The sequence below is a fragment of the Gastrolobium bilobum genome, unplaced genomic scaffold (genome assembly GCF_033153095.1).
Source record: "Gastrolobium bilobum isolate Gb01-03AN ecotype WA unplaced genomic scaffold, APGP_CSIRO_Gbil_v1 utg895, whole genome shotgun sequence".
Classification (NCBI taxonomy): Eukaryota; Viridiplantae; Streptophyta; class Magnoliopsida; order Fabales; family Fabaceae; genus Gastrolobium; species Gastrolobium bilobum.
In genome coordinates, this window is record NW_026896845.1 from 97,409 (window position 1) to 123,439 (window position 26,031).

Here is a 26,031-nt window from a genome sequence, read left to right on the forward strand (position 1 = left end):
ATAACAGCATTGGTGAAGATGACTCAAAGTAGACTTGTTGAGTATTTCGTCAAGAGACGTGAAAAGATCTAAAAGGCAAAGGCAAAGGGTTGGAGAATTGCAAAAAAAGTTGAGGATATCATCCAAAAAAATGATCAATTAACAGTGAGCCTCCGTGTGCGGGTTTTTGATAGGGACCTGCAGCTATTTGAAGTTGAGGATGCCTACAATCAATCAACTCATGATGCAGGTGACATAATGAGGGTGGACTTGCTCAATCGCAAATGTCAATGTGGACGGTTCACATCTAGAAGATTCCCTTGCAGTCATGTCTTAGCGGTGTGCAAGGTAGAAAAGTTGAACCACTATGATTATGTTGATCCTGTGTTCTCAATTGCACAAATTGATAAGGTATATGCTGCTCATTGGTATCCAATGGGCAATGAGTTGTTGATTCCACAAATTGATGGCCCAACCATTATCCCAAATGCATCTTTGGTACATGCACAAGGAAGACCCAAATCGTCAAGGATACAGAATGAGATGGATTGGGTTGAGTCTCAACCGACAAGCAATCAGAGTAGATGTAGCCTGTGTAAGCAAATTGGTCACAACAAACGTACATGTCCTATGAGGATTCCCAATACAAGATAAATTGCGGAGGAAGCAGGGGAAGGGCTTAATGTTTTGATGGTTTAACATTATAGGCATTTATGGTTTTATATGCTTGTATTTGATGTCATGATGTTTGTATTTGAATGTAATGACGGTGCTATGTTTGTATTTGATCTCATGATGTTTGTATTTGAATGTAATGACGGTGCTATGTTTGTATTTGATGTAATGATATTTGTATTTGACTCATCTTAGTTTTTTGACTCGGAAATTATGCTCCCTAAGTCACACTCCCTTAGTGGATCAGTGTAGAGTGGAAACCTAGGGCAAAAAACATGGGTAATTCGGATTTGGGGTCCTAAACCAACAATTTAGTCGATTAGTCGATTAAACCAGTACAGGTTAATCGACTAAATTGTTGGTTTAGGACCCCAAATCCGAATTACCCATGTTTTTTGCCCTAGGTTTCCACTCTACACTGATCCACTAAGGGAGTGTGACTTAGGGAGCATAATTTCCGAGTCAAAAAACCCATGTGGACATTAAATTCCTAAAACCAAGTCGTATGTTGTCATAACGTTTGTTTACGGTTAACAATACAAGATGTAGCCTTTTTGAACACATGTACTGATTTGCTGTGATGTGTTATGGACGAATGTGACCTGTTCAATATTGTTTTGTGCCGTGATGATCAAATTGCTAAAAAGGTTCCATTCATAAGTTATACAATATTGAAATGGAATTAAATTCATTACACAACATAACATAGATCCAAAAAAAATAACAATTCTGCATTCATTAAAAAAAGTTACATTACATCAACGACTTAAAGGAAATACATGAACAAAACACAATAACATGATGTACACCCTAAATCTACTCGTCATCCCCGTCTGTGTCCGTCTCCGAGTCGTCCTCATCTGACACATGACCCACATCCCTTGCTGCCTCAGCTACCTAACCACCTCTTGCAAGCTCCAGACGAGCAAGCCTGTCTTCCACACCCTTAAACCTTCCCTGTATGTGTCTAAACCTTTCATTCCCTTTCTTTCTCCGTTTTTTATGTGCCAGCGCCATCTTTCCTATCTTCTTTGTCATTGCATTTATGCCCTTCATGACATCACGCAGTGAAAATCCACCTTCAGGTTCAGCTATCTCCTCAACCTCAGCCACATCCTCTTCCTCCTCCTCCTCCTCCTCCTCCACATCTGGCTCAACAATATGGTCATCTGGGGCAACATAAGGAACCTCAACCTGGGGCATACCACTAAACTCCCACACACCCGATCTCGTGTTCTTAGTAATCTTGCACTGCTCCAATAGACGCTTTCCGAACTTGCAATTATAGCCCGTGGTCTTCTTCAACAGCTCAGTCTCCATGGGAACACCAAAGTGAACCAATATCCTCTGTACCAGACAGGCGTATGGAAGATGACCCTTATGTTTGGCCTTAAACATAAACCAACAGATATAGTGCCTCCAGTTCACCATCTGGGCATGTCGGATAGCCCACATAATGGGAATGTCATGTTCCAACACCCTGGAATGATTAAAAGATCGCGGAAACAGAACGTGGGTGAGGACATAGTGTAGTATACGGGACTCCACAGAAAGCAACCCCATCGTATAGTGCAAGTGTTCCCCACGGACTCTTCTCTGCTCCTGCACGGCATCCTCTCGTACATATCCTGGAAGTACTACACCACTATCAGCGTCATACACCACAGTCTGAGAAGAGTCAAAATCATAGCTGAGTATCTCCAACCATGCAGGTGCCGTCATGATGATCTCTATTCCACAGACCCTCGACCTCAGCTCGCCCTGTACATAGCTGAGGTTATGGTAGAAGGCCCGCACCATAAGCTCTGAATACAGACATAGGGTCTCGGCCAACACCCTCAGATGTGCCGCCTCCAACACCCCCACAATTTCAAATCCCTCCTTATCAAAAAAGGCTGTATCCAAAGATTTTGGAGCACATAACGGCCGGTTCAAATGGTCACGTACGAATGAAGCGTGGACGGCAGGGTCGTCCTCAAACAGATACCCATACGGGAGGTCAACAGTATCAGGCTCTTCGTCTTGTCGCCTTGACGAAGAAGGCCGCTCTTGCCTATGCTTGGTGCGTCTCTCAAGTGACTCATTGCCCTCATCGCTTGGTCTTCTGCGGCTCGTCATTTGTTTAGGGTACCTACAATGAAACATGTCAGCATTTAACTATATGAAACATGTCATGATGGTAATGAAAACTTGCAACATAAGCGCTGTAAACCAAAAGCAAACTTTTGCCCCATACAAACTTTTCAAACAAAAAAATTCACACAATGCAAAAAAATAAACCTTAGTAGATTAGGGTTACAAAACCTACAACAAACGCTTTGATTAGAGTTCACAAATTCGGACAACAAACAAATACAAAAAATTCCTAAACCTAAAACACAATGCAAGTTAAGAAACCTTACCTATCCTTCAGATTTCACGATTTGGACCAAATTTGGGGGCAATCCACACGCCTAAAGGAAGGGTTTGGGGCGTTCTTCAGCTGCTCCTGCGGATTTGGGGTTTGGGCCGCCTCCTTAGTCGATTAGGTCATCATACTCCCCCTCTGCCGAATGAGGGGTTTTTAAAAAACAAATCCGTCGATATTTAGTCGACTAAATATCGATACTTAGTCGACTAAATATCCCAAAAATGTAGTCGATTAAGATGATTTTTTAGTCGACTAAATTTGCGGAAGTCCACTTTCTGAAGATTGACCATTTGCTCGACTAAAACCGCAAGGTAGTCGACTAAAAGGGGGCAGGTTGGTGGATAGTTCTTGATCAGGGGCAAATTGGTTATTAATTAATTAATGAGGGGCAAAAGGGTCAAAAAGCCCACTTTTTTCTAATTTAAAATATATAAATTATACTCTCTTTTTTCTTCTTTTAAACTTTTTGTTTCAATAATTTCTTAAGATAGAAAAAAAGGTTGAATTTTGTTAACATTATACTTGTCTTTAAAATTGTTAAACCGTCTACCAAATATTTGGTAAGGTGTGAAATTAATTAGTAATTTCGTATTTGAGTCGCTGGAAATATAGTCGTGTTAAACTTAGCATGGAGAGCTTTATCACTCATGTGGAAGTGAAATGAATCAACTAAGCATAATACATATAAGTGAAATGATTCATACATCCAATAACTTACGGTTTTGATTTAAGATATAATGTCGGACCCGTTTGTTGTGAGTTTGCTGCTTAAGCCCATTTGATGTGCGGATGATATTTTTTCTTATTTGGGCTCTCCTTGGCCGCTGCCCAACACCCATGGATATTATCCTAAAAATTAATAAATTTAACAGAGACTAATCAACCTAAAACACGGCTAACTAAATGTTATATATATATATATATATATATATATATATATGAGCTTATCGTTTCTCAAGTTGCTTGAGATAATTTTATCTCCGGCTATTAAATATCATAACCGTACAAAGATGGATTAATGGTGATAAAGAAAGAGAGAGAGAGAAAATGGAAATTATAATCATTCATAGGTGAATCAATTAATATAAGAAAATAAATAAATAAAACGACGTAGTTTTGGGGTGGCTGGAGATAAACTTATCTCAAGTTGCCGGAGAAATATTTTTCCATATATATATATATATATATATATATATATATATATATGACATGATATTCTTACACCGATGTAAAATAAGAAATCTTACACCAAATCTTGATCATTGATTTGCTTTCATCTAACGGCTCAAATATCTAATAAATCAGAACCATTAGATATAAATAGGATCAGAGATCAAGATTGAAAGTATAACTTACACTGGTATAAAATAATCGTGACTATATATATATATATATATGGATTAATGGTTATTCTGCAACAGGAGATTAAATTATTTCTTACAACTCCAAAACGACGTTATTTTAGGGTTAAAAAAAATACGGGTATTGATTTTAGTAAAATTCATTACATAAGAGGAAAATAAAATTTTCAAAATACCCTACATTTTTTTCCTAAACCACAAAACGACATCATTTTAAGGTTGCTGGATATAATTTTATCTCTTGCGGCAGAAGAAACATTTTTCCTTATACATATACTACGTAGATTCTGAAAATCAATTCATACAATCATAAATCTTAAAACCTATGCTTTAATATCAAATGTAAATATTCATGAAAAAAATAATAATATTCTAGATTCAATAATCAAGATTATGATCAAAGATCTTGAGAGTTCATAGTTTTCATGTACATATGATTATATTAAGATGTCCTAACCTTTTTCATGATGAAAATCAACCTTTCAGTTTGTATACTTGCAATACAACAATAGAAACTCTTGTCTATCTCTTATTCTTTATTTCTTATGTAGCTCCCTCAAAGTAATATTTTTAATTGGAGTTACTTAAGAAAAGAAATTCCCAAAATGTGTGGTTATAAATTGTTACATATGAAGTGTATTATCTTGTGTTTCTTTTACTATAATATTGCTAAATTTATCATTTGTATGATAATGTTTTTCCTATGAATATATGCTAAACGAATAATTAGTCATTGTTAAACTTATATTTTCTCTTCTTTCCCTAACTAGTCTCGATGGAATAATACACTTAGGTTTCTTTTATATTATTTATTACATTTTAGTAATTTATATCTTTACCATTTATATTTTTGCACGTTCTAATTATATATGTTTTGATGATAATAAAGAGAAAACAACAACAAGAGAAAATTTTAATGAAGAATAAAAAAAATTACCCAAATGCGAATATTGAAGATACATGTTAGAGTCAAATAAGAAGAATAATAAGATAACAAAGTGACAACAACATAGATGAGTTTTGAAGATAGCTCGTAATTAAGAGAAAATGGGTCAAGAGCAACAAGGAAGAATTAAAAGAGGAAATCCAATATCAATGACAACAAATTTTGGACAACCTTCAAAAGAAGCTTAGTGTTACAAACCATGGTAAAAGAGGATCAAGTATAACAAAGTTCAAGTATTAGCAAATCCAATATGTCAAGCATCAACTTCATCTGAAGAATCAAGATTGAAGATTCAATGCAACAATCTAAGTCCATTTACCTATTGGAGTACACTTTTAGGACTTAGATAAGGTTGAAGGGGTATCATGATATTTTCTTTCATGAGCTCAACATTGCATAATATCTCAAAATTGTATAATTCTTATACAAATCATTTTGACTAGCTTTTTTAACAAATGAAAATAACCAACATATACTAAATGCAATAATCCGCTTCACAAGAGTCAAGAATGTTCATGAAATTATTTAATTCTAATGACAAAATGAAACATGACTTCGATAGGGATAAAATGAAAATGATTATTTCTATTTTTATATATTTGTAATTCAAAAGATATGGTTACTCCCGTCAAGTAGTTAAGAAATCTTTTCCCAAAAATTATATTTCCCATGAACATTATACTCTTCATTTATTTATTAAATTATATACATTTATCAGCGACATAGGATATGAACACTTTATTTTTTCCCAAATATTTAAAAATGCCAAAAAAATATAATAAAATAAAAAATAGAAAGTTATAGACACCGATTTCTGACTTTAAATAAGAAAAAGGAAGAGAGCAACCAATTAGAAGGAAAATGGAAGGAAGACCATTTCAGGAAATATAACAACATTGAGTAGGACCTGTTCCGATTGCAATATCTCTTTCATCCACCAGCGATCAAGTTGAAGTTTTTTTTAGCAAAATCTTGACTCATTATCCTTTATATCCAACGGTGGATTCCTTGATTCGTAGTCTATATTATTCCCAAAAAATCTAAAATCGAACCAGTTCTCTAGATGATTTTATAGCAAGCAGCGATTTTGAGAGGACTGTTTCTCCTAATTTAACTGTTGGATCGTCCTAAAATTTGGTTGGCGTGCTCCCCTCTTGTGATACTTCAATCTAGCTGGTCCAATTTTTGATTTGATTCTTGTGGTGTGAGATAGAATGTCAAAAAATGGTTGTTCAACATTAAAAAAAACTTAATCCCTTCACCTCAAATGTCTCATATTAAAGAATTCTTGTTCCTTCTTCTTCCTTCCACTCTATCATAGAAACCCCCTACTACACAAACACAGACACTGGAACTCACTTGGGATTTACCAAGAAAACCACCACAAATAAAAAGTCACTAGGGATTAAAGCTTGTGTCATAGTAATTTTTTCTTTCTTTAAAGTACTTGGGCTTAGTTTTAAAACTAAGCTAGTGTTATAATAAAAATTTTGTTTCGAGGGAAATTAGGTTGGCTCTTTTGTCACCTTGGCATCAAGTTGTTGAATTGGAGTAACTCTCCACAACTTGGCTCCATACATCAAATTTTGTCACATTTGAGGTAGTCCAACTTACCTTTAGTTAATAATTATTTACTTTTTGTTGCATGCTTTTATGCTCTTTATTTGTTTTGTTAGAAATTTTCTTATAATTGTTTATTTCTTTGCATATTGTTGTGTTTATTATACTCTTTATTTGTTTTATTAATTTTTATATAGTTTAAAATTTTATTAAGGATTAATTTAGGCATGATGCCTTGTTAATCTCATGTTTTTTGGATCATTTTAGTTGTGGCAGCTTGGTGACTCAAGATTATCTTAAATTTATTATTTTGTATTAATTTACTTGTTTTTCATAATTAGGGATTAATTTAGGCGTGTCTCCTTGTTAATCTCATTTATTTTTGGGTCATTTTAGTTGTGACAACTTGATGACCCAAGCTCTTTAAAAAAAATGCTTTAATTTTAAAGGGATTAGTTGAGTTGAGATATTTTGTTAATCCTGCAATTATCATCTCAGATTATTTTAGTTGCGATAACTTGATAATCCGAAACTCTTGAATGTAAAAATTCTAAATGAATCATTTTCAAAAATTAAAATCAAATCAACACACCATCTTTTTTTTTTTTAAGAATGACGTAGCTTTGAATTCCTCATTGCATCAAAGGATATGTCGGAGCAGAACTCTTTCCGTTAAGCTAAAATAAAATTTTAATAATTTAGTTTTCCCACTTCTTAAACAATCATATTTTTCTTTCAAAGGGATCAAATAAATATTTTTAAAAGTTATTAATAATTCGCATAATTAATTTAAGATAATCATTTTTTAAACGGATGTGCAAGAGTGCAATGAGATTAAGGGTGTGCATGACTAGAGTTGGCAAAAACGAGCCAACCCGTCGGGTTGGCTCGTAACCCGCAAAAAATAAGCTGGGTTGGGTTGGCAAAAATGAGCTGCCAACCCGAGCCAACCCGGCTCGTTTCAACTCGTGAAAAAACGAGCCAACCCGCGGGTCAAACGAGCCAGCTCGCGGGTTGAGTTTTTTTTTTTAATAAAAAAATACAAAATATAATATAGAAAAATGGACAAAACCCACACATATTGTCATCTTTTTTCTTCCTTATCTAAACCTAAGTCCCTAATCTTCTCACATCCCTACCATTTTTATATTGTTAGGCTGTGCTGGCTTTGTTTGGTTCAAATATCTTACCCACTTGGTAGCAAGTCGTTTTGATTGTTTCTGGATGTTGATGCAAATTTGTTGTGAAGAAAATTTGAAACTAAAATATTTTGCTTTTATTTCTCATTTTGTAACCCTTTTTTAAGCTAATGGAAGCCACATAGCTGGTACATTAATACTACAGGGTCATTTAAATAGGCTGAAAATGAGTCAACTCGCGAGCCAATTTTCGAGTCAACCCACAATCCTATTTTCGAGCTAACTAGCGAGCTATTTTTTCAAGCCAACCCACGAGCCATATTTTTTAGCCAACCCTAACCCGACTCGGGTCAGGTTGGGTTGGATTTTCTGGCTCGTTTTTTTTTCGAGCCAACCCTAACCCGACTCGTTTTTTCCGGGTTGAATGCGGGTTGGGTCGGGTTGGCCCGTTCTGCCAACCCTATGCATGACAACCATTCTATTCCCTAGCACTATTTCTGAAAAGAAACAATTCTTTTCTATTTCTGTTTCTTGGAACAGTTTCTGAGAAAAAAAATGTGTTTGATAACATATTCAATTTTTATTCCGAGAATGAAAAATGCGTTTGATAACACAACAAATAATATAACAAAAAATAATTCCTATTAAATATAAAAAATTTTGGATCATCATTTTCCTTTCAATATGGTGTGGTTGTGGTGGTGGCGGCGGCGGCAGAGGGTGGCATGGTGGTGGAGGCAGCTGCGGTATGACAATGGTGGTGGTATTGACGTGGTGATGATAGTGGTGCTGGTTGTGATGACAATGGCTGCGGCGATGGCGGTGGTATTGGTAGGGATGATGGTGGTGGAGGTGACGGTAGTGACTGTGACAATGGTGGTGGGGATGGTGGTTGGTGGCATTGGTGGCAGCGACAATGGTAGCGGTGGCATGGTGGTGGTGGTTGTGATGGCATCATGGAGATGGTGGTGGTGGTGGCAGTGGCAGTGGTTGCGGTGGTAGGTGACATTGGTGGTGGTGGTGATAGTGGCGGTGGTGGTGTAATGGTGACGATGGTGGTGGTGGTGACAGTAGTGACTGTGACGATGGTGGTGGTGGTGGCGGCAGCAGTGTCGGTGGTGGCTGCAACAATGATACTGGTGGTTGGTGACAGTGGTGGTGATGGTAGCGATGGCGTTGTGGTGGAGGTGACAGCAGTGGCTACGACAATGGTGGTTGGTGACATTGGTGGCGACGACAATGGTAGTGGTGGCATGGTGGTGGTGGTTGTGATGGCATCATGGAGATGGTGGTGGTGGTGGCAGTGGCTGCGGCAGTGGTGGTGGTGGTGGTGGTGGCGGCGGTAGTGGCAGGGGTGGTGTAATGGTGGCGATGGTGGTGGTGGTTGGTGGCGGCGGCGGCGGTGTCGATGTGGCTGCAACAATGATAGTGGTGGTTGGTGACAGTGGTGGTGATGGTAGCAGTGGTGGTAATGGTGGCGATGGTGGTGGTGGCAGTGGCAGTAGTGGTTGCGATGATGGAGGTGGTGGTTGATGGCGGTAGTGGTGGTGGTGGTTGCAACGATGGTAGTTGTGGTGGTGGTGATGGTGGCATGGTAGTAGTGATGGGTGGAGGTAGTGGTGATGGTGGCGGTGGCATCGTGGTGGTGGGGGTGGTCACGACAGCACTAGTGGTACGACGACAGTGACGACAATGGTGGCAGTGGTCGTGTTGGGATGATGGTGGTGGTGGTGGTGATGATGGTAGAGATGGAAAGTTATTAAGAGATATAAGTGTTTCTCATTTTGTGCCCGAAAACAAAAAAAACAGAAATATTCTGATTCTTTTTTCTGTTCCTTAGCACAAAAATTAATCCGGTTCATCCCGGGAACAAAAAAATAAACCGGTTTTACCAAACGAGTTTTCTATCCATTTTTGTTCCCGGGAACAGATATTAAAAAAAATTAATTCCGAAAAGGTTGTCATGCGCACCCTAAGTTTTCACGCTTCCTTGCACATAATTAAACTCCTGAACCTTGATCTAAAATTTTAAAGACTAGTTTGTAATAATTTTTTTTCTAATTCTTCCAAATAAAATAAAATTGATAGCGACTCCATGTTTATTTTAATTTCGGGCCATTACATATGACAATTCTTACTCAAAAATAAGAATTCCTAATACGTGGCCTATAATAATTCGTTTACTCCTAGCAATGTATTCAAAATTGAGATTTTAAATAAAATTGAAAGGGGATTAAAAAATCGTAAAACGTAAAATTGTAATGTAAAAAATCGTAAAAATATAAAAGCATTTGGAATATTGATAAAATCGTTTTGATAAAAAAAATATCATAAAAACATAAAATCATTATAATAAATCGTGATTTTAACAACCATGACTCCATGTTTCACATGATTCCTTTTCTGGTGGTAGAGTTAGTTAACTCACTAGAAAGACAGCTTGAGAGGAAATTCGGAAGTTAATCTAAATAATATGTTATGTGATTGTGACATATTTAAAGCACTTAAATTCCTCTATTTACATGTTGTTGTGTGTACCTAAATTGATTTAGATTACACGCAATTAGTGTCCCTAGTGTACAAGTTGGAAAAAAATTTAATGTTGACTTATATGTATTCAGAGTTGTGCGAAATAAAGGATATTTAGTCTTAGTACCACAGTCTAGATTTGTGTCATAACAAAGAACTTGTCATTAAGCTCACAATCTATTTGTATTTGTAACGAGATCGGTATTATAAAGAAAAATTCATTCAAAATGGTATGGAATATGCATAAATGAAGGAGATAAGCAAAAGAAAAAAAATATTTATCATTTAAAATTTTAAATAATAACTTTACGTCATTTTAAGTAAAATAATGTGAAGCATGTTTGGTGATGTTTTACATTATCTTTTCTCTACAGAACTGGAAAGAAAGAGAAAAAAAAAATAGAGTAAAGAGAATGTAAAAAACTTAAAACACAATTATTTTACCTAAAATAACACAAAGTTGTGTTATTTAAAAAGATAACCTCTTTGCAAAAAAAGAAAAAGAAAAATATTTACTATAATAATTCTTGTAACATGAATAATATATAATATATTTTCTTAAAGAAATTCCTTTTCTTTGCAATATTGTGTCCTAATTTAAAACATCATATCTTACCTTTTTTTAAACTATGTTTAATGTCTTATTATAAGTATTGTTTTTTAAATATATATTTAGCACCCGGCGTTTATAATTTAGAGTTTACAAATAAGAAAAAAATTATTTAATTTAAGGAATTAATTTAATATTTTTTATTTATACTGGAAATTTATTTTATGAAAAACCAACTTCCTAACACACATATATATACACAGTGAGAAATCAGTTCGGGAGAAATCAATTTTTTAATATTAAAAAGTCTATTTGAAATTTTTTTTTAAACAAGGCCAAAATAATAAAATATAAGTATTTTAAAATTTATTTCGTAAAAAAGCCGCAAAAAATTACCACCTTACATAGTACAGACTACAGACAACGACGTGGCTTCGCCAGGAGACTTCTCCCACCATTTATTGTTTGATAGATTTGTTTACGTGAGATAATTTATTTTATGCAACACATAATAAAATAGATGAATTTTTTTTTTAATGAGTTTTACTTATTTTTGTACACGTTACATGAGATAACAAAAATCAAATTTATTTAGTTTCTATTTTTAAAACATTCATGTATTTGTGATTTTATTTTTTAAATAAGTTATTAATTGTCCAATGAAATGAATACCGATCATAATGGCTTGAAGCCTAGAAGTGACTATTTGAAAATCCCACACTCAAAAATTGAATTCTTAAAAATAAATAAATAAAACAGAGGAAGACAAAATATCCCCCCCTTTTTTTTTTTGGGAAAAAAAATAAAATTGGAGATTGCAGTTTCGATTTCGAAGTGGTATGGTAGCAACGTCGGAAGGAGAACTGAGAGTTGAATCGTAGCTGGATTCTGGTTTTAATTTATATATATATATTTTTTCCTGATTAAAACGATGTCGTCGCCAGACATTGCAGCAATCGTGGAGAGCTCGAAAGATCTGGATCGGGTAAGGAAAGATCAGGAGGATGTTTTGGTGGAAATCAACAAGCTTCACAAGAAGCTTCAAAATAGTGAGTCTCTCTCCTTCTTTCTATTCATGCCTTTTATTTATTTATTTATTCTTTTTTTAAATGATGCAACTTCATCCTTTTTGTGCACCTTCTAGAATGTTCATCATGTTAATGAGTGTTGGAAATTATTTATGATTTTTCCTCATAACTAATCATAACTTCATCATTCCTCAATCTTCCATTAAGCATTTTGTTGAGAGGAAATGAATTTTTTTTTTTTCTTTTAGCTGGTTGATGAATAAAATTATAACTTTGTGTTTTCGGGTCTTCTATAATCAATGTTTCTTTGATATGCATACTTCTCATGTATCTTGTATTTGATTCTGTTTGCAAACTACATTGGCTTAAAAGGGTAATTCATATAATATCCAAATTGTTATGGAAAGCAAATGTTAATTTGGTTCAATTTTAAAAAAAGGATTATTGGAAAACTTATTGAAATCAGAAAATTGACAATTCTTTCTGTGATTTTAGTGACTTTATGAAAATGATTCACTAGGCATGATTAGTTGAAAATTAAATGTCACTTGCTTATAGTTTTAATTTTCTGGCTTTAGGATATGAACTTTGAATATTAGAGATTTGAGTTAGTCAATCATTGGGAACCATGGGGTGGAATGTCTGTAATCTAACAAAGCCATAGACTCTTAAAGTGGATGTAAGACTTGAATGGCTCTACTTGTTTCCATATTTGGGAATCAAGATCTGATATTCAGTTATTCTTGTATTCTCTATTCGTGTCTCTTTAGTTGGTTGTTAATAGTTTCTTCTCTTCTCAATGCAGCTCCTGAAGTGGTAGAGAAGCCTGGGGATAGCTCATTAGCAAGGCTTAAAGTGTTGTACACTCAAGCCAAAGATCTTTCTGATAATGAAGCAAAGTATGTTTACTTTGTAGCTCCGAAGCATTTTATGTGAACTTCATTTTACACCGTTTGAAAATCATCAACACACAGTTTTTAACATTGGAGTAACTGTTTTATACTCTGTTCAGGCTAGGCATTCTATAGCGTATATGATTCTTGATGTTGTGTGTGGTTGTAGTATTTCCAGTATGTTGATAAACCAACTTGATACCCTACTGCCTCCGGGACCACAAGGGCAACCACGAAGAAGAATAGGTTTGTCTCAAAATTGTAATTAGTAAATTTGTCTTTTGCTTAAACTATTATTGCTTCTGTACTTAAGGTTATGCATATAGAATTCATCCATGAAATAAATACTTGTAAGTGTTCTGAATCTTTTATTATGTTGTTCTCTTAATATTTCCTTCTTATTCATTTTGCTGATTGACCAAGATTGTACAACTGAAGCAAGTATCTAAAGCATTAGACTTTAGCTTTTCTGGGGGAAGAAAAAAAAAATGAGAGATAATTTGTTTGACCATTTTGTGACAACTATATGCCAAGTTTCTATTGATTTGTTGGAGGATGTTGCAATTTTGTGGTTGTTTAAGATTTCTCCCTTTCTCTTCTCTCTCGTGTTTTTTTCTTTTTCTTTTCCAGGAAAAGGTAAAGTCTACCGCTTTGGATACTCATCAATATAATTGACATCTCTGCTGCCATTTTGGTCAATCATGTATAGTCCAGCTACGTGCAGGAGAAAAAGTGAGGGAGGGAGGGCATGCTAGTGTGCAATTTTACGTAAAATTTAAAGTTGTATATTAATTGATTCATATATATTAAATTTATTTCTTCTCCACCTATATGGTGGAAGGAGAATGGAAACCAATTCCGGATATATATCTACAAAGATCATGATTTGGAAGTGTTGATTAGCAAAACTTAATAACTCATTAGCAGGAGTGCTTTTGCATCCTGTTGCTAAACCCGACTAATTCATGGTGATGCATTGCTTCCTTAACAGTGTGGTAATGTCTTTTTACTGCTTCAGTTGATGATATGAAGCTATGCAAACATGAGAATCAAAATACGTACAAATATGAGAAAATGGTTCATGAAATAATTTAGTTGAATCTAATAAATTTAATGAGCTATGTGCTATTATGTTAAAATAATGTAAATTATATTTTCATGACTTCAGTTCCAATTAGATGTCAGTTTTATGTACCTTGTGTAGTTGACAGTACATATGTTACAGAAGGTAATGAGCAGAAAAGGAAACGAGTAAAGACCGAGTCAGACATTTCAAGACGAAATCAACTTGAGTACCTTGCCAGTCTTAAGGGTGAACAGGTATGCATTTTCCTTGAAGTTTGATCAATATAAATCAGTAAATATTGAATGCTCTGTTTCTTTTTATAGATATTATTTTTCATACATGGAAACATCTGGAGTTATATTTCATTAAGTTAATTTGTTCTCGCTTTTGCTTCTGCTTCTCAGGTAGCAGCTAGGGTCACACCACGTAATGCTGATAAGGATGAATGGTTTGTTGTAAAAGTGATTCATTTTGATAAGGAATCAAAGGAGTAAGCATACATTCTGCAATTAAGTAGTCAAGTGTTGAGTTCAACTTATCAATAAAATCTGTTCACATCCATTCAATTCGGGGTAATTAGTAATTACATATCTCCCCTGAAATTAGTGCTTATTATGCTGACACCATAGTTTGGGAAATCATACCCACCTTCCTTACTTTATTATCTATAAGGGGACTTTGTCTGAGTTTGTACATAGCATAGGGGAGGTATGTGTAATTTCTTATACAATGAAGGGTGTAGGGATGTAAGAACGGTACATAACATAAGGAATGTGGGTGTAATTCTCCAAACAAGAGGGTTTTTGGGTGTAATAAGTGCTAACCTTAGTGGAGGTCAATGTAATTATCCCTATTAATTTTTGAGAAAATATTTTACCACATTGATGCCTTGAAGTTATTAGCTTTAGCACAGAGTATTATATTGTGAATCAAGTGTATATTTAGCCTATTCTATCTTTGTTAGAGATATATAAAACCATTAATGTAGCCTCACCCAATAGCTTAAGTTTTTGGGTTGAAATGATTCTTTACATAGAATTAGAGCTTCGGTGTCCCGAGTTCGATCCTCGCCGCCTCCCATTTTTTGTGTGGAATTTCTTAGTATAGGTAGGCTAGGCCTAATGCATCATTCACCTTTCAAGCCCAATGGCTCTCTTGTGAGGGGGTGTGTTAGAGATATATAAAACCATTAAAAAGGCCTTCACTTAATAGCTCAAGCTTTTAGGTTGAATTGGTTCTTTACAATCTTTCTTAATATCGAGCTTGGTTTGAGGACCTACTTTATAATTTGGAAATGCACTTTGTTACCAGTGATGGAATGTTGTTTGATAACAATTTTGAGTTATGATAAATTTATATGCTTAGCATAGTTCTCTGGAATGAATATAAAAAGATTATTTGTATTTTTATTGTATTGATTTAATAATGTATTTAACAGCTTGGATGAGAGAAAAGAGAAAAGGAAAATGTCCTCTCGATCAGGTGATTATGTTCACCTATATTTGATGTAGACTCTTACCTATGTTTGGATTGAGAGAAAGAAACTCCATAGGAATAAAGTTTTGAAAGTTTGAAATTTGGTCTTGTTTGGTTGAAGAAAAAATTGAAGAGAAAAGTAAATAAGAGAGAAAAATAAAGAAGAAAAAATTCAAAATTTTCTGTTGCTTTCTTTCTTCTCACCCAAACCATGGGTTATTGTGGATGAAATGTCAGCATTTTCTTTCCAATATAATTTGAAGGTTAATTTTGTTTGTCTTCTCTATGCTATGGGGTACTTTTTATGTTATTGCTGAAAACAATGTTTTAGCTTCACATTTAGTATGATATTGATGGAACCCAAAACAGAAACTAATGGTATTGATAGAAAATACAATTAAATTGCAGAAAAGTAATAACAAACAAGAGGAAAAATTCAACTCCAAGACAACAAGAGGAAAAATACAATTAAATGTGGCCAATGACAGTTCTTATGCCTCAAGCACAACGAGATCTGTATGTTTCAAACAATTAGATCCGGGTGAAAGTTTTCCCACATTACCTATCCTTTTTCTTCCCCTTGTGGACAAGGTGAATTTTGAAAGGAAATATTGATGGGCCTTTAATAAAGTATCCAAGCCCATTAGTTAGGAATTAGTTATATAGATGTTTAGGGTGGGGTTTCTTCATGCTGATTGTTATTTGTAATTGGGGAATTAGGAGAGGAAATAGGGAAGCTCTCAAGCTTGTTGGAATTTGGAATACTCCTGAAATTTTTTGTAGCACTTCCGAAACAGATGATGACGATGCTTCAACTTTTGTTAACTCAGCTGTCAAATATCCCAATTCAATATAATATCCTTCTCTTCTCTTTTTCCATGCCTTACCCAACTTCTTGGCTGAAATCCAATACCTAGACAACTTGGGATTACCCCTAATTTCCACCATGTCCCCCTCCCATGGTATACTCTTTAACCACATATACCCCAAAATAGCATCCATTCCTCCCAAATTAAAAAGAAAAAATCTTGAATCGCAGGCATACTAGAGAAAACAAGCTGTATTCCTTCTCAAACCTATGGACTTCCAACCTTATAACCATTCCCACCATTATTGAGTCCGCACAAATGCTGCCAATGAGCAATTGTAGCTCTGCCGCTACGCACCTTAAATAAGGAGCATCGCACCTGAAACCCAAGTTTCTGTCCTCCATTTCTTTTTGTGTGAGTCGCTGGAAACAGGGTCTCCCTCTTGGATCTTGGCCGCCATTCGTTGTCGCGACCCTTCTCGGATTTGTCGTCGTCGTTGCCCCCTAGCCTCCTCTTCATTTTGATTAGGATCTGTATGAATAATGCTGGCCATGGACAATGGGTCACTAGTTGTTGGGTCCTGTTTTCAGATTATTAGTTTGAGGCCCATTTCGACCAGGCCCAATTTGTGTATATCTGATTCCTTGTGCAGTAAGGCCCAATTTTTCACCTCCCAGCCTGCTTCCCCAACAACTCACTTCTCGGGTCATCCTCCCTAATTCAAACTCACATTCTTTCACACATTGAGCCAACATCTTTGTTTGCCGATCTCTGTGGTTTGACGATTTGATTCCAGGAAAAGTAGTTATTGTCAATGAGTTTCACTGAAATCTGATGGTTCAAGAGCATTGGAGCTCGATTCTCCATTGAGGCATGCTGATAAAGAGATGACGCAGGCTGCCTTTCTGATAGGGCTGAAATTGGAAATTAGAGCGGAGATTCGTCTACATTAACCTGATGATCTTGGGCGAATGATGTTGCTGGCTCAATGGGTTGAAGAACGAGAAACAGTGCTGGGAAGTGGAGAAGTGAACATGGGCCAAAACGAATTTGGGCCTGGAAGTGGCAATAGTATTAGTGGGAGGCCCACACTAACAAACAGGGGAGGGGGCAATCAAGATGGGGCAGGAGTGGGCCTGTTGTTATAGCCCATCAAGCCACCACACCTACGGGTGCCCCAAATCAATCCTCATCATCCAGCAATTCGAACCCTAATCGAACAATGAGTGCTACAACAGAGCAAGGAGTGTCCTCTCAGCAGACCAAGCCGATGGCCAACGCGACAGACGGTCGCCATGGGAACCGATTCCGTCGCTTAGAAGAGGTAGATGATCGTTGGCGTCAGAATTTATTTTTCCGTTGTGATGGACCCTTCGGTCCAGGTCATGTTTGCCAGGACCCACAATTGCATGTCATGATTTTGGGTGAAGGAGTGGAGGTACCGACAAAGGAAGAGGTTTGTCAAGGAGAAGGAGAACAAAAAGAAACTCTCCAATTCAGTGTTCAAAGCATGGTGGGGATCACTGCCAACAGGTCTTTGAAGCTATGGGGGGAGGTTTTGGGCCAAAAGGTGTTGTTGTTGTTAGCCATAGGAGCTTCTCACAACTTCATTGGTGAAAGCACAATGGACGTTTTGAGTCTGCCGATGTTCAGTTGGAAGTCTTTTAGAGCGGAGGTTGGGGATGGCTACCAGGTAACGGAATCTGCAAGGGAGTGACACTCGAACTACCCAACTTGTCAGTAACCCAAGATTTCTTTGTTTTCAACCTTAATGGTGTCGATTTGGTGCTGGGTTTCACGTGGTTGGAGGAATTGAGGGACATCCAAGCTAACTTCAGAGAGTTGCTGCTTCGAATTCCTTGGCAGGGGAAGGTTGTAACCTTGAAAGGAGACCCTGAGTTGTTTTGTAGCAAGGTATCGTATAAAAGAATGACTCGTTCGTGGAAGAAAAGGACGGAAAGGTACTATGTGGAACTTGGGTACTGTGCTTTGGAGTATCAGAGTTTAAAGAGAGAGAGAAGATAAGAAATACATTCTATTGATGTGTATTGATATTCTAACAAAGAGATACAAGAAAGCTCTATTTATAGAGCTTAAGACTCACACATATTTGAAACAAACACTCTAACAGACTAACTAATTACAAACAGAAAGAGAGGATGAATTCTATTCATCTAGAAATATATTAGACAAGATACACCAATAAAAGCTAAGCTAAAGCGTACAATATAATCTAATATGGAGCTATCAAACCCACAGATAGATGTCCCACAAATTTCAGAACTGCTTCTGCAATATGAAGATGTATTTCAACCACCTTTAGAGCTGCCACCTCCGAGGGAATGTGACCACAAAATAATATTGAAAGAAGGTGCAAACATTGCCAACATACGCTCCTACCGTTTCCCGTATTATCAGAAAGAGGAGATTGAGAAGTTTGTGAAGGAGATGCTTGTAACTGGGATGATAAGACCGAGTTGCAGTCCATACTCTAGTCCCTTGATTTTGGTGAAAAAGAAGGACGGGAGCTGGAGGTTCTGCGCAGATTAAAGAGCCTTGAACAAGGTAACTATTCCTAATAAATTTCCTCTTTCAATAATTGATGAACTCTTGGATGAATTAAATGGTGCTGGAATTTTTTTCAAATTTTGACTTGAAATCTGGATATAATCAAATCCGAATGAGAGGTGAGGATATAGAAAAAGCCGCTTTTCATACACATGATGGTCACTACGAGTATCTCGTAATGCCTTTTGGGTTGCAAAACACACCTTCTACCTTCCAATCCTTAATGAACACTATTTTCAAACCTTATTTATGGAAATTCGTCTTAGTTTTTTTTGACGACATTCTAGTGTATAGTAACAGTGTGGATCAGCATGTGGAACACTTAAGGGTGGTGTTAGACATCCTGAGGCAAAATCGATTTTCTGCCAATTATAAAAATTGCACGTTTGCAAAAGGTGAGCTGGAATGTTTGGGTCATCTGATTTCTCAGCAGGGTGTGAAGGTTGACCCGCAAAAATTAGAGGCAATACAATAGTGGCCAGTTCCTAAGAATTTGAAGGGTTTCAGAGGATTTTTAGGGCTAAATGGATACTATAGGCATTTCGTTAAACAATGTGGTCATATTGCCAAGCCGTTAACGCAATTGCTCAAGAAGGATAATTTTTCATGAGGAGAAGAAGCACTACTGTCATTTGACGCCTTAAAAGAAGAAATGTTGAAGCTCTTTACCTTGGCATTCCTCAATTTTGATGACACCTTTGTGGTGGAGACAGATGTTTTTGGCATTGGCATGGGAGCAGTATTGATGCAAGGAGAATGCCCAATTGCTTTCCTTTAGTAAAGCATTTTTTGAAAAAGATAAATCCTTGTAAGTTTACAAGAGAGAATTAAAGGCTATTGTCTTTGCTGTTCATAAGTGGCGTCATTATTTGCTGGGGCGCCATTTTTTAATCCGAACGGATCAAAGGAGTCTTAAATATTGACGGAACAGAGGCTTATGGTGGAGGGCCAACAAAAATGAATTGCTAAGTTAACGGGGTATGACTTCGAGATACAATATAAATCAGGGGCTGAAAATACTGCTGTTGATGTTTTGTCGCGCGTCATGGACTGCAAGGAACTACCTTAGTCACCGGTTCAAATTTGCAGAAACCGTCAGAAGAAGTGCTTAATGATCCAACCACGAAAACTATTCTACCTGAGGTGTTGTTGGATGCCAATTCTCAGCTGGGTTACCATGTGTTAAAGGGTTGCTTGTAACAGGTTGGTTCTTTTTAAATCTACTCCACATATTCCTGGTATTTCATAGGAATTTCATTCATCTCCTTGGGGCGGTCATTTAGGGGAACTAAGAACCTTCAAGAAAGTGGCAACTATTTTTTATTGAAAGAGATACTAAGGATATTGCAGCATTTGTTCGGGCTGGTGGCATTTGCCTACAATAGAAATATGACAATTTGAAACTTGCTGGACTTCTGCAACCATTACCAATTCCTCAACAAGTGTGGGAAGAGGCTTCAATGGATTTCATTAGTGGACTGTTGAAATCTACGGGGGCTGATACGTTTACATAGTATTCCAAACTCGATTGTATTGGATCGTGATATGGTCTTTATCAATAATTTTTGGGGCGAGTTATTCAAGCCGACAGACACTAAACTAAGGTTTAGTTTTGCTTACCATCCACAAACGGATGGTCAATCAGAGGTAGTTAACCGTACTTTGGAGACCTATCTGCGTAGCTTTGCCAAAGGCCATCCGTGGGGTTGGGCAAAATGGCTTTCCTGGGTAGAATTCTGGTTCAATACCTCTTACAACCGGTCTATTCAAATGACTCCATTTCGCGCTTTATATGGTCGTGACCCACCCACCATTATCTCCTTTGAACATGGAAGCACTCTAGTAGCAGCAGTGGATACATGGATGGTTGCATGTGATGCCATCTTGGCAGAATTAAAACAAAATTCATGTCAAGCCCAGCAACGAATGAAGTCACAAGCTGACAAGGGATGCAGGGAAGAAGAATTTGCAGTAGGAGAAAAGGTATTTTTAAAGATTCAGCCCTACTAGTTGAAGTCCTTAGCTAAGAGGGTAAATCAGAAACTGAGCCCGAGATTTTATGGGCCATTTGAGGTCAAGGAACGCGTGGGTCCAGTTGCTTATCGATTAGAGTTGCCTTCATATTCAAAGGTTCATACTGTTTTTCACGTTTCACAATTAAAAAGAGCTGTTCATCCTTCTATTCCTGTGTTAGATTTGCCTCACTGTTTGTTTGATTCATTGGAGTTACAAGTTCAACCAGCTGCTATTCTTAAAGCTAGATGCTTACTTGATGGTCAAGTGGAAATTTTGGTTCAATGGGAGGAGTTGGCTGACTGTGACTGAACTTGGGAGGATTTAACAGACTTTCAAGCTCAATTTCCTTCCTTTCACCTTGGGGACAAGGTGAATTTTGAGGGAGGGGTGTTGATGGGCCTCTCAAATTCTATGACAAAGTTTACAAGCATTGGGGCCATGGGAGAGGAGCTAATAACAAACTGAAGTTAGTTACTGGAATGGACATGTGGCAGGCTATTAATGGAGAGGGGAATATTGGGGTGAGTGGGATTGAAGATTCAGGAATATAAGTTAGTTAGTGGGATGAGAATAGGGGTGGAGAATATTGAGTAAAGTGTGGGTAGTGGCACTGGGAGGGGTGTATCTCAGTTGATGTGAAGGGTCATGGTTCCATTGTAATTCATCTTACAATCGGGTAGTTGATTGGGAGATTAGTATTTCTTTAATTCATTTTCATGAGTTATATTCAGTCCTGGAAATGTGTATGACTCTGTTTTACGTTAAATCAAAGTGGAGTTGATAATTCAGTGATTCGTTTCTTTTCTCTTCCTCTTTATTCGTTATTTCTTTGTTTGAATTACTGGTACACTATGCAAAATATAATGCAAAACGTTGATATATGCTAATAGGCCTGTGCTTGCTTTACTTAGGTCAATCAAAAGCTCCTTGTTAGGATTGAATCTACCTGACTGCACCTAACTGAATGAGTTTGTTATTTGACAACTTTAACCTGTTTGAATAGGTCAATTTTTTTTCAGTGTACAAGTTACTGTTGCTCGTTTATGGTTTGTAATAATTACGTGAAGAATAGTACCAGTTTGGATGTTAATTATTTCTAATTGCCCTTTTCATTATTTTATTTATTCTTGTGACATGATTTTACAGATTTGAAGTACTAGATGAGGAACCTGGTGACGATGAAGAGGGCAGTGGCCCAAGGTAACCTATTTGGAAATTTATTATGTTAACTGGAGTGCTCATATTGTGTACTTGCCTTGCTTGAGTTGCTACTTCAAACTTAAATTGGAATTGGGAATGGATCATCTTATGTGACATAAAACCATGTGAGAGGATCTTAGCTATCCATATACAAATAAACGTTGATCCTTTTTTCATCCTTTATCTTAATCATTCTCTTATCGCTGTTGATTTGTATTGAAATTGCCGAAATCCTCTCACATGACCTCATATCACATGAGGGGATCCATTCTTCACTGGAATTTCTTTTCACTGTCTTCAAGTATTAGTAGGGAAATCTGTGAAGTATTTGTTACTGCATTTGAATGGCGTGTATATTTTTGTTGGTTCTTTCTGCTGCATTCAGACAATACAAGCTTCCCATGGGAAATATCATTCCTTTTCCCAAGAGTAATGATCCTTCTAGTGCCCAAGATTTCCCTCCTGGAAAACATGTTTTGGCAGTCTATCCAGGAACCACTGCACTTTATAAAGCAACAGTTGTTCATGGCGGCCATCGCAGGGTAATACTTCTCTCTTTTCCTTGACAGAGTGGAATGACTTCTTGATTTTTCCTTATTTCCATTAATTTGTAGAACTATAAATCCTTGCTAGTAATTACTTTGGTGACTCTGACATTATACTAACCAGTACTATTATTGTGCATGTTCTGGGGTAATCTCCATCATTTCACAATTGTGCAGAGGAAGACAGATGAGTAAGTATAATCTGTTAGGCTTCATGGAATTCATTTTTCTAAATATTATTTGTCTCAGGAAATCAATGGCAACATGATCTATTTTTACCATAAGCTTTTCTGACATGTCAACTGGCAAACATTCATTTATCCAGCTATGGTGCTTGGCATATGTGAAACAAGATTTATAGATGAGAAATGCTAAATCTTTTGAAAAGACCAGCTTAATAATCTTCCTTGTTACGTAAGAGGGAAAGAAAGAAGTTTTGAAATTTTAAAAAGTATTGAGTGCTTGTCTTTTTTGTCTTTTCTGTTCTTTAGTAACTAAGAGAATTATTAGGCTTCTCTTTATAAATTTATGGAAGGTAAAAGGGCTAGCCTTCCCTTACGTTGTGTTGCCTACAATCCTTAACTCCAAATACCGTAAAGATTATTGAAGTTGGATATAAATAGGTTTATATAAGTTTCTGATTTCATTGGAAATAATGAAAACAAATTTTTTTTGCACATCCCTTTTTGTTTACTCTACTTTTCATATGTCATGAACTAACTGTCCCAAAATGTTAAGCTATTAAGTGAGGCGATAAGGATCAAACTCTGCACCACTTGCTCATAGAGGCTTTTGATACCATGTCATAATCAATTTTTTCCAAAGCTTAAAACTGTTAATTGAAGACACATGAATAATTTGAATATTACATCTCCAATATGAGATTCTAGAATCTTACCAATTTATAATGTGCTAGTCTGCCAGAATTTGAATTGGCATTGTTAATAAACAGGTTAGAGCAAGTATTAGGAATCTAATATAAAGTAAAACAAAAGAGATAACTTTCCTTTTGGAGTCTGGTCCCTTCGTATTTTTAGTTCAACTGGTATGTTTGTCACTGTATCATGATTGTTTACTCTCTGGGTGATTGGAACAGTTATGTATTGGAATTTGATGATGATGAAGAAGATGGATCTTTACCTCAAAGGACAGTGCCCTTCCACAAAGTGGTTGATCTGCCAGAAGGACATCGCCAATGAGTATAAGCAAATTATAGTTGTGTAATGTGTATAAAGTAGAAACTGGCCTATTGCGTTATGTAACGGTTGTATAATATGGTCCATGAGTTTTTATGGTTGTGTAATATGTAAGAACGACATTGCAGTCTAATTCCATGTACCTAAGACTGACACTGCAGTTTAATTTAATGTTACGTAGGAATGATAAAATATCTAAGGTTGAATTCCTGAGAATTATGTCGTTGTCTTGTCTCCATTCTCCATTACATCATCTTATCATGAAAAATTAGCACTGACATTTTAAAGGTTAAACTAAATTTCTTATTAATCTGACTGTTGAAATTAAAATATAAATACAGTGAATTATAACCACTATAAAGGAAAACTTTTATTATTATTAGTTTCTAAAATCTAACAATGACAAGTGCTACTTTTACCATTACAAAATTAAGATTTAATTTGAAAGAATTACGGTAAAAAAAATAAATTATGTAAATAATTAAAAGTAAAATTCAAAAGTCTTGAAAAAGGGTAAATCCTGGTATACAAGGTTTTCCAACTTGCAAAGATTGAAGTGAGGGTTGAATGCATGTAGCTTATCCTTGTAATTTTACAAAAAGGCTATTTTCTAGATTTGAAGCATGACCTTCCTTCAAAAGTAATAATCTTACCTCTATCCAAGGCTCACCCTCTAAGTTAAAAAGTTATATGAATTTTTTTTTCTTTACTAACCTTTTCATGCAAAAGTTCAAATAATAATATTTTCTTTTTGTTTATATCTCATTTTAACGATAATTATAAATTTATTCACCAATGAATGACCAATATGACTTAATTCACAGACTAATGTAACATCCAGCCTGAAAACATATTTATGATTAGTTACATACCATGAACATTTTTAAAATAAAGATGCCTCTCTGCATGATAAGAGTGGTTGAATTGTGCCTTCTTAATTTTATGAACCCATTTTGACACACAAGCATTCTCAAGTTTGAAAGGACAAGTGATTAGTACATCATCTTACAAAGTTTGACAGATGTAGAACAACTAATGAATGCAATATATCACAAAACTTTTTTCTTTTTTCAGTTCAAAAAGCTACTTTGAATGCTAAGAACAACTAACCCGTAGGGTAGGGTATTCAGGAGGGAATTCCTATTCTTTTCCTTTCTCCCCTTGTCATCATAAATGGATAATTAAAAGTGCATAAATAACATCATGAAACTGAAGAGACAGTAATGTGATTTTTAGAAATGTGATACCTGATTTGCAATGATTTGGGTCTATAAATAAGTCTTTGTATACGAGCTTTGAGTTCATTGTCATATTTCAGCACCCACCAAGCTTTAAATTGCATGAATTTAGGCTTGAATTATTCAATGGCAGAGAGTACCTTAAAGAATCAATCATCAATCACCTTTCTTATAGATATCTGATTCATTTTCAACTTTTTTTTTTTACTTGGAATTCATCCTTCCAAGTTGCTCTTGGATAGTCCAAGATGGTTTGATTCTTTCACAGTTCAAATGGTAGAAGGGTACTATTAAATGATAATTCTACTGTTGTCAGAATTGCAAGAGATAAGACAAAGAAGAAGAGAGAAAGAGAGGGACGAGAATGAGGGATTCATTCTGAAAAAGAAAAGAATTAGAGAATTATTAGAAGGAAGTGATTTTATTTTTTTTTGGTAAGCGGAATTGATTTTTATTTTATATTTCATTCAGTCATTTGAACTTTTATCACAAGGATTTAAAATGCTAAAAAGGTAAATCTAATAAATGCTAAGAAAAAACAAAGCCAAAAAATACGAATTCTTATGGATACTAATAAGGATTAAGTGATAACAATCGAATCATTTTATTAATGAAAGCTAATAATAAATGCTAATTTGGTATCACACATCGATTTGGTGTCTTACATGTACAAATATACAATGATAAGACATGTTTGTGAACTGGGTGAAGCTTTAGGAACTTGAAATTCTACTTCAGAAAGTTTTTGAGTAGCATGAGAAACCTTTTGTGCATCTTAAGGGGATTGATGCACGTTTTGTTCATTTTCTTCTCCTTCTCCATCTGGTGGGTCCGGGGAAACATGCTC

At 35.9% G+C, this 26,031-nt stretch overlaps 1 protein-coding gene across 4 annotated transcripts; it reads left to right on the forward strand.

The window, feature by feature from the left end:
* Positions 1-11,890: 11,890 nt before the first annotated feature.
* On the forward strand, positions 11,891-24,143 carry LOC133302325 (SAGA-associated factor 29 homolog B-like). Of its 4 annotated transcripts, none has more exons than XM_061502085.1 (9): positions 11,891-12,198; positions 12,983-13,076; positions 13,240-13,320; positions 14,282-14,390; positions 14,541-14,626; positions 22,152-22,205; positions 22,591-22,747; positions 22,928-22,941; positions 23,847-24,143. In XM_061502085.1, the coding sequence occupies exons 1-9, from the start codon at positions 12,081-12,083 to the stop codon at positions 23,947-23,949; spliced, it is 816 nt and encodes a 271-aa protein (XP_061358069.1). In that variant the 5' UTR covers positions 11,891-12,080; the 3' UTR covers positions 23,950-24,143. The 4 variants fall into 4 exon arrangements, with proteins under 4 accessions (XP_061358069.1, XP_061358071.1, XP_061358070.1 ...); XM_061502087.1 differs by having other exon boundaries at positions 13,249-13,316; positions 14,296-14,390; XM_061502086.1 differs by having other exon boundaries at positions 11,892-12,198; positions 13,240-13,316; positions 14,299-14,390.
* The last annotated feature ends 1,888 nt before the right edge of the window (positions 24,144-26,031 follow it).